Source organism: Calidris pugnax, unplaced genomic scaffold (assembly GCF_001431845.1).
Source record: "Calidris pugnax isolate Ruff unplaced genomic scaffold, ASM143184v1 scaffold24, whole genome shotgun sequence".
Classification (NCBI taxonomy): domain Eukaryota; kingdom Metazoa; phylum Chordata; class Aves; order Charadriiformes; family Scolopacidae; genus Calidris; species Calidris pugnax.
In genome coordinates, this window is record NW_015090922.1 from 32,254,658 (window position 1) to 32,270,940 (window position 16,283).

At 36.3% G+C, this 16,283-nt stretch overlaps 1 protein-coding gene across 1 annotated transcript in view; it reads left to right on the top strand.

Moving 5' to 3' along the window:
- PARK2 (parkin RBR E3 ubiquitin protein ligase) overlaps positions 1 to 16,283 on the top strand; it is a 622,540-nt gene that overhangs the window by 222,730 nt on the left and 383,527 nt on the right. The window contains exon 7 of the mRNA XM_014950502.1: positions 3,695 to 3,778. Coding sequence (XP_014805988.1) covers positions 3,695 to 3,778 — 84 coding nt within the window. The remainder of the gene's footprint in view (positions 1 to 3,694; positions 3,779 to 16,283) is intronic.

Below are 16,283 nucleotides of genomic sequence, written 5' to 3' on the forward strand. Positions count from 1 at the left end.
ACTCAAAAGGGAAGGAACAACTATCATACAATCAACGCTTAAAAATTTCCATACTTGGTAATTTGGAAAATACTCAACTACGTTTGACATGACTTTTTCCTATTCAATGATACACTAACATTCTTTCTATTTCTTTCTTTATTCTGTCATTTTCCCCTTTATACACCGGAAAAGTCTTCTCTGATAGATCCATTTTAATGCATAGCTTTCTCTGGGAGCAGTTTGGCTGTGTGCAAGAGGGGCAGTTACTTTAATTCGCAATCAGAAAGCTTTGTTCTTCTCACAGTGTGTCCTTGATTAATGCAAACTAATAATTATAAACACTACAGCGTGCAGTGTTACAACACCACAAGTGATTGGCTGGCCTGCAGTTTGACAGGCTTTTCTTAGACTCAAGAAAGAACGTTACAAAAATTGCATTTCAAAGTGTTTATCTCGCCAGAATTCCTAATTTTATTTTGACGCAATTATAGCAATGACATTTAGCAGTGCTGTTGCTAAAGAAACATTAACACTTTGAATACACAGTGTTTTTCAAGGACAAATGTATTTTTTGCTTTTTTTTGTTCTTTGAAGGTGGAAAGCTAAAATCATCAAGCAAGCTAAATCTTTTAGAAGTGTATTACATAATCATTAATAAAATACGATATAGAGGCATAGAGTTTTGTAGGTGTTTTTCTTTGTTTGGGTCCTATTATTTTTTTTTTTACTTTTCCCACCCCCCAACTCCTCAGTACCAGACAGGCACATACCCAAGTTACTCTGCCAGTCCTTCTTGGCCTCTTCCTGTTGGATTAATTTCCCTTAAGAACTTGAGCTAAGCCTTGCTGGAGTAAAGAGCTAATGCTGTTGACTTAAAGCTGTGTCTGGTTAATGTTATCAAAAGAGTTAAATACATCTGACTTTCTTATGGGTTTTATGGCCATCGTAAGTGTAAAGAAGCATTGGATAGGGTGGGGGTTTTATGAAGAAAAAAAATAGGAGGTTGCTAGCTACAGTAAGAGTGAACAGCTGAGTAGATGCTGATAGTGTGGGACTGTGCTACTAGTTCCTGGTGTATATGCTTTTAGCATGCCTTCAGTTGAAGATGGCATTCTCATTTTAAACAGAGAGCTGCTTCATGCGAAAGGTACTCTTGTGTGCATGAGAAATGTCATGAGGAAATTATTGCAGAGTGAGAGCACTGTTAAGTTCACACCATGCCACATAGCACACTGGCTTTCCCTCATGGGTAAGACCTTAAAAGGTGACCAGAGTATTCATACAATTGTTGTTTCTATTAACAAATAAAAAGGAATTTCCATGTTAAGCATATTTGGATCTGATCTGGTGCTAGTTGTAGCAGTTGAATTCTAACTCAAAGTAGTCAGTATTGTATCAATTCCTTTTCTGTTCTCATTTCTTTCAGGATGCTTTCTTGGTTACATTTTGCAAATCAGCTGCTTGTGTCTCAATTACTATCAGGCTGTGGCATAATCAATATAGTGATGCTACTTCAAAGCCTTTCTAAATATGCACTTTTCAAGAATCTCACTCAACCTTACAAATGGTTCTATGCATGTTTTCTTTCTCACTTAAGAATTACTATGCCTTCTTACTTTTTTGTGATTGTGGATCTAGACCTGCAAACTACTGAATATGTGGAGAATTTTTCTCCTGAAATAACTTCAGTGATATTAAAGGATTAATTCCTCTAAAAAGTTTAGCTTAAAATATTTTCTTCTTATTAAATCAGGATAACTAGTAACAGAGTTGATAACATATACCTGGAACTGCTTCTATTTGACTGCTTTAAATTATCTTATTGTGTAGCAATCGTATGATTCTATTTTAATTTTTTGTGTGTATACTAGCATAGCATCATTAACTCTGAGAATCTCATATTAATATGCAGGGATGAAGTAACAGGAAGATTTACTCCTGATGTTATTATCAGGACCAGGAAAAAGTGGTTGTGATTTGGGTTTGAGTGGTTTTTGTTGGGTGCGTTTGGGGTTTTTAGGGCTTTTTAATGAGTGTTCCCTGAGTCCTCATCCCTTCTCCTCCCCAAACTTCACTTACTTTTTATTTATCCTTTATTTCTAGTATCCTCTTTCTGAGTGTAAATTATGTGAGGATTGTCTAAAGATATACAAACCTACTGAATGCCTCTAAATGGGAAAAATCAATGTTCTAATAAAAGCATGCTAACAAATTTGAGTATGAAGTAAGAGGGATAGATGTTAAAGAAACGTTAACTCGTTATTCTTATTTGTCTTTAACAAGTCAGTGTATGGGTATCTTCATGGAGTGAAATTCTAGGCCTGAAAAGGGGAAAAAATGTGAGACTCATTAACAGCCATTTGACTAGCTGGTAGCAAGTCTAATATGCTGGGGAAAATCAAAAGCTTGAAAATATAGGAAAAATGATGATAATAGAGTACTTAAATTGTTTTAACGTAACTTAGTTAAGTATCATGTCAAACCACGATCCCAAGAGAAACTTTTAGATGCTGTTGGGTTGTGTTAATGGAAAAGTTGATCAAAAAACATGCAAGAGAATGTAATGCAGAGGGATCTGATTTATATTGTTAGTAACAAAGGCCTGTTCTTTAATGACAACTGTAATACATCTACATCCAGCAACTTCTCAAAATCTGAGAGACAAATATTGAGCTTAATTTTAAAATAGAGAAGCTACCTAAAAGTAAGCGTGCATGTTGAGAAGAAGCTGGATGGGGCAGCTAAAAGAGTTAAATCTTTGGAGAAGACATGAAAATTATACTGGAGTCAAAGATTATCTGCACAGAAATTTGAGGAGGACTGACTGGAGGCTAGCATGACTAAATTGTGGGGATTTAAAAAAAATAAAAAGGACGTTATTGGAGTCAGGAATGCATCTTTGAGGAAAAATAAGTAATCAGAAAAATTAAAACAATAAAAAAAAACCAAGAGAGTAAACCAGTGATACTTTTCTGCCTGGAAAGTAAGCTACTGAGAGGCATGCTAGACATCTGCACAATCTTTGATGCCATGGGGAAAAATGGATATATTTTTTTAATTAACAATGACTGGATAACCTTGTACTTAATGTAAATCCACGAATCTACTAACAGTCCTCACTTCACATTTTCATTACATCTTATAGTTAGGTAAAGGCTTTATCTGGCAACAAGTCTAATGTGTTTACAGCAAACACTATCAAAATTCACATCAGCAGCCCATGAAAACAGAAACAGATTTCAGTGAAGTTACAGCCATTTAATACTTAATAAAACAGAAAAAAGCTACTGAACCTAGTCTTTGTGTTATGGTCCAGTTTTCTAACTGTGTATTCTACTTCCAGTTGTTGTGTTTTTTCCCATTTTCCCCTTAGTCAGCTGTTGAATCAGAAGATGAGTCTTTGTAGTTTTTTAATCTTAAAAAAAAAATTAAAAAATCCCTGTCTTAAGCGAGAAAGCTTACCTACTATTCAACTCCTATTCACATCTCTGACCTATGGACACGAGAGCTTTACATCCTGTCAAAGACTGAGCTTTATTAAGAAACATTGTCATGTAATCTGTTTGGACTTTTTCAATGTAAACGTCTTAAAACTGTCTAGCTAAAGTCTGAAAGAAATGAGGGTAGGAAAGAAGGTAACAAAAACAACTTCTGTATTTACTTACTAAGTAGATTAAAGCCTTTATATGCTTTGGTTTTTTTTTTTTTGAAGGGCCCATCTTGCTGGGACGATGTGCTGATTCCTAACAGAATAAGAGGGGTTTGCCAGTCCCCAGGGTGCAACGGGAGCATAGCGGTAAGGTTTTGTCATGTTTCTCCAAGTACTGTGGCTCGTACAAAAATAATTGTTTGTAGGAATTCGAACAATATTAAAATTGCAGTGATTAATGTAAATTGTTACATAAGATGCACTTCAAAAAAGCTCTTCAGCATCAGGTAATGTATCCCCAGTGTATGGCAAAAAGGAAGAACTTGGTCAGTTGCTCCTTGGAATGAAGGGGGAAATCATCTTATGTCATCTCCTTCACTGAAGTAGAACTTAGGTATTCAAGTATGCATACAATAAATATGTGCTACAGATATAAAACCTCCTGCTGGTTCTTGAGATGATCTGCAGCCAGATGGTTAAACGCCACCACAAAAGCAAAGGAAGACATAGCTAACTCACCTGGGCTAGGTCACATGCATCTCTTTGCCAGTGTCATCTCTGTACTATGATCTGGAGGCAGAATTAATTGTCTGCAGAAGTTAGGGACGGGTTTGATCTTTCCACTGGAAATGGGCCCAAGAATTTCCATTACATGGGAAATATGGTTCTTTTTCTTTTATTTTTTTTTTTCCTTTAAAATAGACCAAAGATCTTGAGCAAAAGTTTTTTGGCTTTTTAAATCAATGATGAACTTCATGCCTCTGACTTTCATGAATGCATCATATGTCCATGGAAAAGAGAAATAATAACCTTGACTAATTCACAAGTTGAAACCTCTAAGCCTTTGAGAGATTGTCACATTTTATGATTAAGTATTCATTTTTGCATTGTCTTGAAAAAGTTTGTGCAATTATATTTTGTCTGTCTTAAATAGCTCCGCAGTGTATGCGCTTCTTTACAGTGATGGGTAACAAAAAACCTTTGAGACTTTTAGTTGTCAGTTATCAACAAACTGCAAATACTGCTGTTGAAGCAAAGAAGAATAGATTCCTTCATTATTTTGCCCCCAAGACATAAATGTTTTGCTTAAAACTTTTTTTTCATTGGTTTGCAGTTCTTATAAACACCAGTTTGCAACATAGTTTTGAGAAGCAATGTGTGTTTTCCTAAAATACTAATTTGTATGTATTTTGATATAAAAATAGTCTCTTGCCAGAAATTTCAGACTTTAATTCTTTTGGTTGCAAATACAAAAATAGAATAGTTGATAACATTAGAAATCAATAGAAATCAAATTTCAATTTAGTTAAATAAAATTTGAGAGTGATTGCCAAAAGTTATAAGGAATATCTTAATAATAAATGCACTGTGATTCAATATTTCTTCCAATGTGCTCACAAATATGAAATGTATCTGATTAATTTTTGTGGCCTTGCTCAACATGAACTAAAATGAATTTAAATTTTCCTGTGGTATGCTCTATGTGCTTTTTTTTTTGTGATTCCAACTTCTTTTGAGCTTGCAGTGAAAAACAAAGTATTTTGTGACACTTTATTGTTGTATTCCATAATACAAGGAGGTGGTTGAGGCACCATCCCTGGAGGTGTTCAAAAGACAGGTTGATGTAGTGCTGGGAGGTATGGTTTAGTGATGATGCTCCTTGTTTGTTGTGTGGGTGTCTGTTTTTGTCAATTAGGTTGACGGTTGGACAAGATGATCTTTAAGGTCCCTTCCAACCTAGAAGATTCTGTGATAATTATGAGCAAAATAAATGCAAGAGAAAGATTTATAAAAGGTAAATATTGCAACTGTAGCATTTTAAAATATGACTGATTGCTATCTGAGAAACTGGAGAACATAGAATGCTGTACATCAGTCCCCTGTGCTGCCTTGGGAACTCTCCCACAGGTTGTCTTCATGTTCATTTCAATTGCAGTCTGGTACCCCCATGGCCTGGGGTAACAGGCTCTTGAGAAGTTTTGTGCTCTATCAAGAAAATAGAAAAGCTGACACACACAGGTGAAAATACGGTCTAAACAGAGAATGTGGATTTTTATAAGATAATAAACAGTGTGTTTTTCAGAAATTTGATCTTATACTTTTTGAAGCAAAATGAGTGGTCCAGTGTTTTGAGAAATAGTGAACGAAATACACAGAGTACCCAAAGCAGAGCTCAGTTATTATTTTTTTTTCACATTAATTGCAGTCTATCAGAAATAATACATTCACTCTGAACTTTTACAGCTCCAAAATGATGAAGATGGTGTGGACACATATGTTAGTGCCATTGTGGAACGCTCAAATCACTTTTATAACAAACTTCATATATATTAATTAGAAAATGGAAAATTTTATTTCAGCTGATTCACACTGACACATTTTAAACGAGGATCAAATTTGAGTCTTTCAAGCTGTTTTGAAAACCAAGACCATTCACTAAGTGAGGCAGAGCCTTGTACTTTGGTAGCTGTCTCAAAACACTTTCAACCAGAAGTGCTGTGTGTAGCTGTGCAGGCAGACACTTATTCTAGAGGAATGATTGAATGCACCAGCAATGCTCCAGACTCTGGGTTTTCAGACATAATTGTTTGCTTTTCTCTCTGAGTTTTTTTCTTGTAATTCTCTGTATTCTTTGAAAAGAGTAACCCAAAGGCAATGGAAACAGGTGTGGTTCTCTGAAATTCCAGATGCTGCTCTCACACAACCATAATTTAGTTCCAGCTTTAATATCTTGAACTGTTGTGTTTTTTTTTTGTCACCTAGCTAGATAGCCAAAGGTTGCATTGTTCAGTACAGAGCAGCACCACAGTTCAAGTTTCACAGACCCATAAAGGTGTACGAAAGCCTTACTGATAGGTGAGATTTGAGGTTCATTAGTAAGTGATTTATCAGCTTCTCTTTATTTAATGAAGAAATCTCACCTGTATCTCTGAGGTCCTTCTTGTGTTGTGCTCGAATGTTATCAGAAAGCTTGTTCTAGTTAATCTCTAGGGAGATTAAATTTTGTTCTATGGATTGAGAGACAGTTTTTTTTCCTCCTACAGGAATGTACTTCTAGTTTCAGTGTCACAAAATGCTGGAAAACTGAAGTATTGGTTTCTCATGTCATTATTGCACACACACCCCCTTTTTAAAAATTATTATTTTGCTTTATTTTTGAAAGAATATGATGCATTAAAGGAGGAAACAATTAGCTCTACATTTTTGTCAGCCAGTGTATTCTTAGACTAGAAACGTTCCCAAATGGCTGCATAATTGAAGGGCAAAGATTATTGCCATGTTCAAAGAAAGGAGTCCCATGAACAAGCTCCAATTCTCCTTCTTTAAAAAGATAGAAATGAACTTCTTATTCTTATGAACACAGTTCTCTGATTTAGGGAAAAGGTGATCTAGTGGTGTATTTGAAGTAATGATTCAAAGTTTTACAGTATTTGCTTAATATTTGTAAGATTTTCAAATAGTCTCAGAACTGTTTTGTATAATTACTTTGTCCAAATCAATGACTAAAACATGACAATGAGATCACAGTAATTTTTTCCAGGAAGATGAAAAGAAAACAAAGCTTTGCAAAATATAGAATCAGTGACGTAGAATTTATGTTAAGTAGAATGTACAGTACCTTGGAGTTAAAATTAAAGTGCTGCTTTTCCTGGAGCGTTGTACGTAATCAACTCCAGTAACTTGGAGAAAAGGACAGAAGCAAGCTGTTTCTCAACTGATTGCAAGCTTGAGTGAGTGCTATTGGAGTTATCTTGAGTTTCGGTTTTGTTTTCAGTGTAATGGTAATAATTGGGGTATCTGCTTTCTGCTGAATAAATACAGCTGTTGAGTGTAGTCAACAAAAATTACAGATACTGAATCTCAAATGAAATTTTAACTGCTATCCTGTTGAGGGATGGTACTTGTTCCTCCTTTTTGCAGGGTTGGGAGGAAAGGTATTTATGATATTATTTTGGTAGGTTCAGGTTTGTACTTATAAGCAATCTGAATACTAAACTCTTTATTCAGTAAATAAACTTTCTTTATTCAGATAAAATATTACTGAAGAAGTGTTCTTATTAAGCTCAAACTTCTGCGGTTCTCTAAAATACATAAAGAACACTTTCTGTTTATCGTCCAGTGAAGTGAATTTCTGATTCTGAAGAGTTTTCTACTTCTATGTATAACGATGCTATTACATTTTTTTTTCTCTTGATTAACTCCTGCTATTCGAAAGTTATCAAGAGCCATAGGTAGGCAGAGACAGAGCTGTAACACCTCTGTAAACACTGAGGTGGTGATTTCAGAGGAATTGGCTCCACATCAGTCCCACACTCAAGGGAATGTGCCTCAGTTTCTTTAGAACCACTGCAGAAGGTGGTTAGAACCACTGCAGAAGGTGGTTAGAACCACTGCAGAAGGTGGTTAGAACCACTGCAGAAGGTGGTTAGAACCACTGCAGAAGGTGGTTAGAACCACTGCAGAAGGTGGTTAGAACCACTGCAGAAGGTGGTTAGAACCACTGCAGAAGGTGGTTAGAACCACTGCAGAAGGTGGTTAGAACCACTGCAGAAGGTGGTTAGAACCACTGCAGAAGGTGGTTAGAACCCTGTGGAAAATAGTATGGATGTTCTGTATGTGTTCTCGAGATTCTCCTTGATGGGCTGAAAGAGTTGCTGTAGATTTTAAAATCTCAGATACGATATTGGAAGGGTTAAAAAGGATTATAGGTCAGATATGGTTTAAGTCATTGTGAATAAGGAAACGTGAAAATTATTTTAATGGCAATATGAAAGTACTTCTATCCTGGTGTGATATCTCACTACTGTTATCTTGAACTTCTCATTCCTGATGAAGACTGATAACTGAATAGTGCTTTTATATTTTCTCCAAAACGTTAGGTTTCCGCAAAGTGTTTCTACAAGAAGCAACAGGACTTCTGTGAACTTATAGAAGCATCTCTGAGTATTGAGTTTCCTTAAATATTAGTATAGCCTTCTAATCAAGCTCTATAGCAATCTCCTGTGTCCAGAGCAAAGAATTATTTTCCAGTTTGGTCGCTTATTTATTTTTACTCCATTTAAAAAAAAAAATGTTATATGGTCATTATACATGGTTTCTAATGGTCACATTTTACTGTACAGTAGCACTACTGTTCTAGTGTGTGTTTGGGACAAAGAGTTTGCAATAAGAAGCATGTTATGTTTTTTCATTATGTAATTTTTCTTATTATTTTCATACATTTCTCCTATGTGATTTGAATCTTGCAATTTTATTACATTGATGTTCTTGAAGATGTGTCATGAATATTTGTCCTTCTCCTGCATGTTTAGTATCATTAGGTTTAGCACTAAGGACAGCAATATTATGCAGTCTTTTCCTAACCAACCTGGTCCACAGGGAGTCTGTGCTTATCTGGAATAGGTTGGACTAGGAAATCAAGGAAATAGCATTCAGCTTGGATGCTTTAAATATGCAGCTTACCAAATGTTTTTTCTTTCAAGCATCCAAAGCTATTTTTCTCAAACCTCACTGTTCAGATGAAACGTGCTCCATTTTTTTAATCTCATTTTGCTCTATCAGCTCAGATCTGTTTCAGCTGAGAACAGAAGTAAATTCTGTAGCAGTTAGAGTATCAAGAGTGAAGTAGTAAATTTAATGATGTTATCAAAATGTGAATATAGTAAACTCAAGAATTATCATCTCATTATAGAAAGGCTCTGATATATTGCTATATTACTTATTCATTATTCTTTATTTACAGTTATGTGGTTGGTTATTTGTGAAAGGAACCATGTCTGTCTGTCCTCGAAGATATTTTCAATGTCTAGTTTTCAATTACTATGAATAATTTTAAAAATTCTGGGATGTTTCTTACTACCAAGAAACATCTTGACTTTTTGTTTCTTTTATTTCATTTCTTAATCAAAATGTCAGTGCTATATCAAATGCCACACACAAATCTGTATACATTGAAACATGGTTCCTACGTTGTTCCACTACATTTATAATCTTATGAAAATGTCAGGTTTGTTTGATAGGATCTAGTTACTATAAATCCTTGTTGCTTGACAATAATTAGACTTTTCTTAAATTTTATTAATAAATTACCATATTAGCTATTTATTCTATCCAGGTCTGGTGTTGGGCTTACGTGCCTATAATTACCTAGATTCTCATATACAGCTGCCCCAAGCTATGCAACGATGTGGTTCTGTTCCTGTAAAGCTCTCTGTTTTAAATCATCTCAAAATATGGGTAGTTTTCTTTTGTTTTGCCACCAGTGCATTTTCTAAAAAAGAGCCAAGAGGGGAAAAGGCACTGAAAACAGTACGTGTGGGACTTGTGAATAACCTGCAAAGGTGCTGTGATTATGTTGTTGTAATTTTTGCTAGGCCTTTAAATTAATGTCCTTAATAGCAATTACAGATTAAAAATGCTTACTTCAAACCCTTGATTAGTGAAGAAAGAAACAAGGCAGTTAACTTCCCTTAGTATTAATAGATCTTTAATATGTTTTGGAGTTCTTTGCACTGTAGTTACAAATTATTTCAACCCTACATTTCTTCTCTGTTACCTCTTTAGCAAACTATAATTAGATTTTTTTTTTTACAGATACTTTCAAAGTAGCCTCATTCTGTAATAGATCAATTTTTCCTTTATAAAGAAATTATGTTATTCCACTTCTTAGAGCAGAAAAATCAATGATAGGGAAAAAAACTGAATTATGAAGTAGAATTAATTCTATACAAGGACAAAAAAGCTAAATTATTTATTTTGGAAAGTAAAGTTAAAGCCTTTAAAATTAAGACCTATATTAACTCAAATAAAAATAAAAAGTGAATCCTTATTCACTCTTTCCAAGTGCAGACCTACAATATTTCCATAGTACATTGGACATCTTTTGTAGGCCACAAATGGTGTCTGCCTCAAAACCCACCACCAGCAAACATAACTATGATTTAGAACAGTTATATATATTAAATGATTCTCTCTGTTTTGTCTGTTTCTTTAAGTAGCTTTTTTTGATCAAGGCATTATTTGTGGCACCATAAAGATCCTCAAACTGAGATCAAACCTGATCTTTGGATCTTTTCATCAGTTTTCTCATCTCACCAGCAGAGTAAAGAGTTACTAATAATTTTTGTGACCTGAAATTGTGTAGGTGTTCTGGCAAACCCGGAGGAAGTCATGTGTTTTTACTCTTTTGAATGGTTTCTGTATTGCTACCACCATTTCTATTCACATGTGGGGAAAAGTCACAATATTGTAAAAGATCAAACAAAATATGCTGATGACTATAATGTCAAACAAATCCTCTGCTCTTTGATGTTGTTCTTCAGTTTTTAACACTGCCAGTGAAAGAAAAAAAAATCCTTTGTTGCTTGGTTTTTGGGTTTTGGTTTTGGGGTTTGTTTTTTTTTTTTGCATCTGGTTCAGTTCCAGAAAACCTTATCTGAAAACATAAGCATTAAGCACAGTTTCAGAGAAATATTTTTTTTCTGTTTTATTCTGTCTTTCATTAACGATTCCTTAGCATGATTGTGCTCAGCTACTATGTTCTGCTGGTTCTTCAGAACTGACTTCTAAAAATAAGCAGTTGTTTTGAACACAATTTCACATCTCCTTCAATGATAGAGTTTGTGAAAAAAATCTTCAAATAGTGCAATGCTTCCAAAAGTCATGAGAGGCAGCATCAGGTGAGTTGAAGATTTGTCCTGTAACAGGAATCAGTGGGAGTTTTGGCAGGACTAATACCTTAGATTAACAAGTCAACAGTTTTTCTTCAAATTTTGTGATGCCCCTGGATTCACTGAGAAAGCACTTTATGTTTTATGCATAACCATTTTTACATCCCCCTTGAGACTCTCAGTATCAAGGGTTCAATGCTATGGATAGTGAGCAGAGCTTGTGTTGGTCTGTCCAGATCCTAGATCATTTACAGCCTCTCTAATCCCATTGACTATGCTGAAAGGTAGATTGTATTTGCTAAATGCACCTGTAATATTTTTAAGATATTTTACTTTTAGAAATATCTGAAAAACATGTTGATGATGTACTGTGGCAAGGAATGCACTTTGTATCCATGCTGTGGTGGCTGTTTTAAAGACTTAACATTGCATGTTTATAACATCCCTGTTTTGGTGTGATATAGTATTCTTTTCCAGTTGTTGTGATGTTCAAAACAACTATAGGGAGATTCCTCTGTGCTTGGTACATAATTAAACTGCAGAACTCTTTACCATGACATGTTGTGGAAGTTACAAATAGGTTCAGAAGGTGATAAAGTAATGAAAGAAAAATCCACTGAGAAGAATTAAACGTGAAGGTACCCTTTCTCTTTCAGGAAGTCTCTGAGCTACGAATTGTTGGAGCTTGGGAACATACTCTAGATTGTCTTTTGGTTTGTTTTTTAACACGCGTACTAGGTGTCAGCTGTTCACTTCCTATTAGAGACAAGATAACTGAGCTAGATGGGCTGCTCGGTGGTCTAGTGTGGCCATTCCTGAGATAATCAGATGTTATCAGAATAGATTTCTTAGAGAAGTTCTTAGAGAACTATGACTGAGATAAAGGATAAATATGACCAATGTATTTGTCACAATCTATAAAAAGGCTCTGTTTTTCTTGTTTATATTCCGTGTGTGTGCACATATGTACGCATTTTTTGTCTTAGCTACACCTAGCATGAATACTAAAGGGAAGTGAGCTCCAATTTCAATATCTTGTGTTCTTATGCCAGGGAGCAAAGTGGGGAGGAGGTGTGTGCATGTGCTATTGCCATAATATAGTCCCAAACTGAGCAGTGTTACAGTAACTCTGTTCATGTTGTGTGTTGTTCCCCAAGTCATTTCTGCGCATTATTTCAAGGGGATTATATGCGTTGTGCGTTTGATTTGCTAGTTTTAGAAAACTTGCAAGCATTCAGGGACCTAAACAGATTGGGAAAGAATAATTGAAACCTATGAATGAAAAGCTATTATATTAAATCAGAGAAACAAACTCAAGAAGACACGTTAGAATCCGCTCCCAACCCTGAAATTGTGCTTACTCTGTTGCTTGTTTCACAAATCGGACCCACATTTTTTTCAAATACAGCTTGTTTTATACATATTTTTGCATTTGCTGTGGCAATATGTCTTATGTTTTCAGGGATAGCTTTTTGTAATTCAGTGAATTTCAGTAACAGTTTCACTGAATCTTGTTGCTCACTGCACATGACACATAAACAATATGCTACTGTCTGCAGCTGTTGCAAATTCATTACTGATGATTGAAACCTTAGATTTCCACTCAAGCATGCAACATGTTCTTGCAATCATCTATCAGCAATCAAACCAGATGAAGGTGATTTTGTTAGGGTACAGTTTGGTTATATAGGAGTCTCTCCTGAAAAGTCAGGCAGTATTTATATGGAAGAGCACAATTTCTTCATTCACATCTGGCAAGTACTGTTATTGAGTGTTTAATAACTGTCATTTTGCAGGTGGACTTGCTATGTGTTATATTGCATTAGAACTAAAAGCTGCTATGAAATTTACCTTGGCATAAAATATGTTTCCCACCTTGAGTTTCCATGCTCGATGTTCTGGTCTGAAATTCTAAAATGTGAAGGTATTAGGTTTTGATTAGCAATTATCTACTCTATTTTTGGTCTAGGTATTTCTAAGAGATCATACCTGTAACTGATTTGGGATCGGTTTGTAAACTCTTTAATATGTGTCTTCTCCTTCTGGGCATGCAGCTTATGAAGTAAGTTCATTTTTACAAACCAGAAGTAAATTTAAAATAAGCATCTCTCACCAGGGGCTGCAAGGTAATTCATGTTGGGAATGCTGCTGCAAATCATAGGTTCTGTCTTTCATGGTCCATGCTGATGCAGTGGGGAGGTCTTGAATAACTGCTGTCAAATGCCTGGAATTGTCATGTAGTATGACATGTAGTATATGGGATCCGGCAAACATGGTTGTCCTCAGTATAAAAAGTGTATTTTAGCTCAAAGAAATCAGGTATAAGCAAAACTACAGTTGTTTTGAGTCTAGAAATTTTAAATTGGAATAATGAATGTCTTGCCGATTCTGATTTTTGCCTTAATGGCCCAGGAAGATACTTCAAGTATATACCCAGCTTTAAATGTTCAAACAGTCTGCTGAAGTTAATGCTGCTCTATGCTTTAAGCACCTGCCCCAATGGGACATTAGTTTGAATGAATATTAATTAACTGCATAAATACATAAAAATGGCTTAGTGAAGCTCTTACAGTGTCATTAGAAATACTTAATATTTTGACCTGTTTGCTGGGAGGGTGCTTGGAAGTCAAGTATTTTCCTTGCTTAAGCACAACGGATGGTTGGAAACAGTTAAAAAAAAAACCCAACTTGTTTAGAGCATGTTATCCACAGACTGGTTTTGACATTATGCATTGCAACTGTTCTCTTTCAAATTCTTGTGAAGTCTCATATCTGAGTAATATATCAGCTGATCAGTTGTACAGTATATGATAACAGCTCTTTGGGACTTCAGTAAATGTTTGGGGTATTCTGAAATCAAATGTTTGAGTTTTTCCACTGTGGCACTTTAGTGTGTGGGGGCAAAATCACAGAATCACAGAATTGTGGTGGTTGGAAGGGACCTCAGAGATCATAGAGTCCAACCACAAAAAAAAAACAAAACAAAAAAAAACAAAACAAAAAAACACCTAAACACACAACAACAACCAAACCAAAAAACCATCACCCACCCACTCAGCAGCCCACGACAAACCAATAATCTTGGGCACTAGATAATAGCTGTGGTAAAAGCTGTACCTGCTTAAACTGCTACCAGGAGAGAAGAAAAGTGTGTTCAAGTGAAAAGCAGGCTACATCCTTTTGAAGCATAAAGCTGTCTCACTCTTGCTACTCCACCATTGCAACATCAGAACTGACACAGGAGTATCGAAGTTGCATTAATGGGTTTTGTTGCCTTGAAGAAAAGCCATGTGCTTCTGGTGCCTGTGTGGTAACTACAAAGAAATAACTTCTCACTGAATGCCACTATTACAGTGCCGTTAGGAGAAGCTGTAATTGTGCGTATCTCATTCTTTTCAAACACAAATATCAGCTCCACAAATATTTGAGGTTGTAAAGCATGAAAAAATAACAAAATTCACTGTGAAGATATCTGTTAAAGATGCTATGACTTTTATGTGTGTTAGAGGTAGTACCCACAAACAGATTGATTTCCGAAAGCTGTATCTTAAACACTGGTAGGCAATAGCACATTACTTGCAGGATCACTAACCTGTCAATAAGGATTTGCTGTGATAACTTAATTCTTGTAATTCACAGTTTTTTCTGGAGCATTTGTATGTCTGGAATTCTGTGAGAATCTCTTTCAACTGATTTTCTAGCTGAGAGAAATCTGACCTATAAAAAAATGTGCAGTTTAAATAGACTTTAATTAAAAGTATTTATTTTTCGAAGTAGCTGTAAAAGCTATAACTTTTCTTTGAAAAATGTATATGCAAAATATATGTACAAAGAACTGAGGGAGCTGTCATATCTGCTCACCAAGCAACTTTCCATCATTTATTAGCAGTCCTGGCTAACTGGGGAGGTCCCAGCTGAATGCCATCTAGCAAGTGTGATACCCCTCCACAAGAAGGGCTGGAAGGATGATCCAGGGAACTACAGGCCTGTCAGTCTGACCTTGGTGCCTGGGAAGGTTATGGGAAAGATTGTCCTGAGTGTCATTACACAGCACATGAAGGACAACCAGGTGATCGGGCCCAGTCAGCACGGGTTCATGAAAGGCAGGTCCCGCTTGACAAACCTGATCTCCTTCTGTGATAAAGTGACCCACTTAGTGGATGAGGGAAGGGCTGTGGATGTTGTTTACTGGACTTTAATAAAGCTTTAACACCATTTCGCACAGCATTCTCCTGGAGAAATTGGCTGCTCATGGCTTAGATGGGCTTATGCTTTGCTGGGTTAAAAACTGGCTGGGTGGTCAAACCCGAAAAGTGATGGTGAAGGGAGTTAAATCCAGTTGGTGGCTGGTCACAAGTGGTGTTCCCCAGGGCTCAGTACTGGGGCTGGTTCTCTTTAATATTTTTATCAACAATTTGGACAAGGGGATCGAGTGCACCCTCAGTAAGTTTCCAGACAACACCAAGTTGGGCAGGAATGTTGATCTGCTTCAGAAAAGGAAGGCTCTACAGGGGGATCTGGACAGGCTGGATCGATGGGCCGAAGCCAATGGGATGAAGTTCAATAAATCTAAGGGCCAGGTCCTGACTTGGGTCACAAAATCCCCATGCAGTGATACAGGTTTGGGGAAGAGCGGCTGAAAAGCTGCCTGGCAGAAAAGGACCTTGAGGTGTTGGTCAAAAGCTGGTTGAATATGAGCCAGCACTGTGCTCAGGTGGCCAAGGAGCCCAACAGCATCCTGGCTTGTATCAGGTGCAGTATGTCCATTAGGACTAAGGAAGTGATCGTCTCCCTGTACTCAGCACTGGTGAGGCCCCACCTTGAGTATTGTGTCTAGTTTTGGGCTACTCACTACAAGGAAGACATTGAGCTGCTGGGGCATGTCAAGAGAAGGGCAATGAAGCTGATGAGGGGTCTAGAGCACATGTCTAACAAGAGTGGCTGATGGAATTGAGGTTATGTAGCCTACAGTAAAGGAGGCT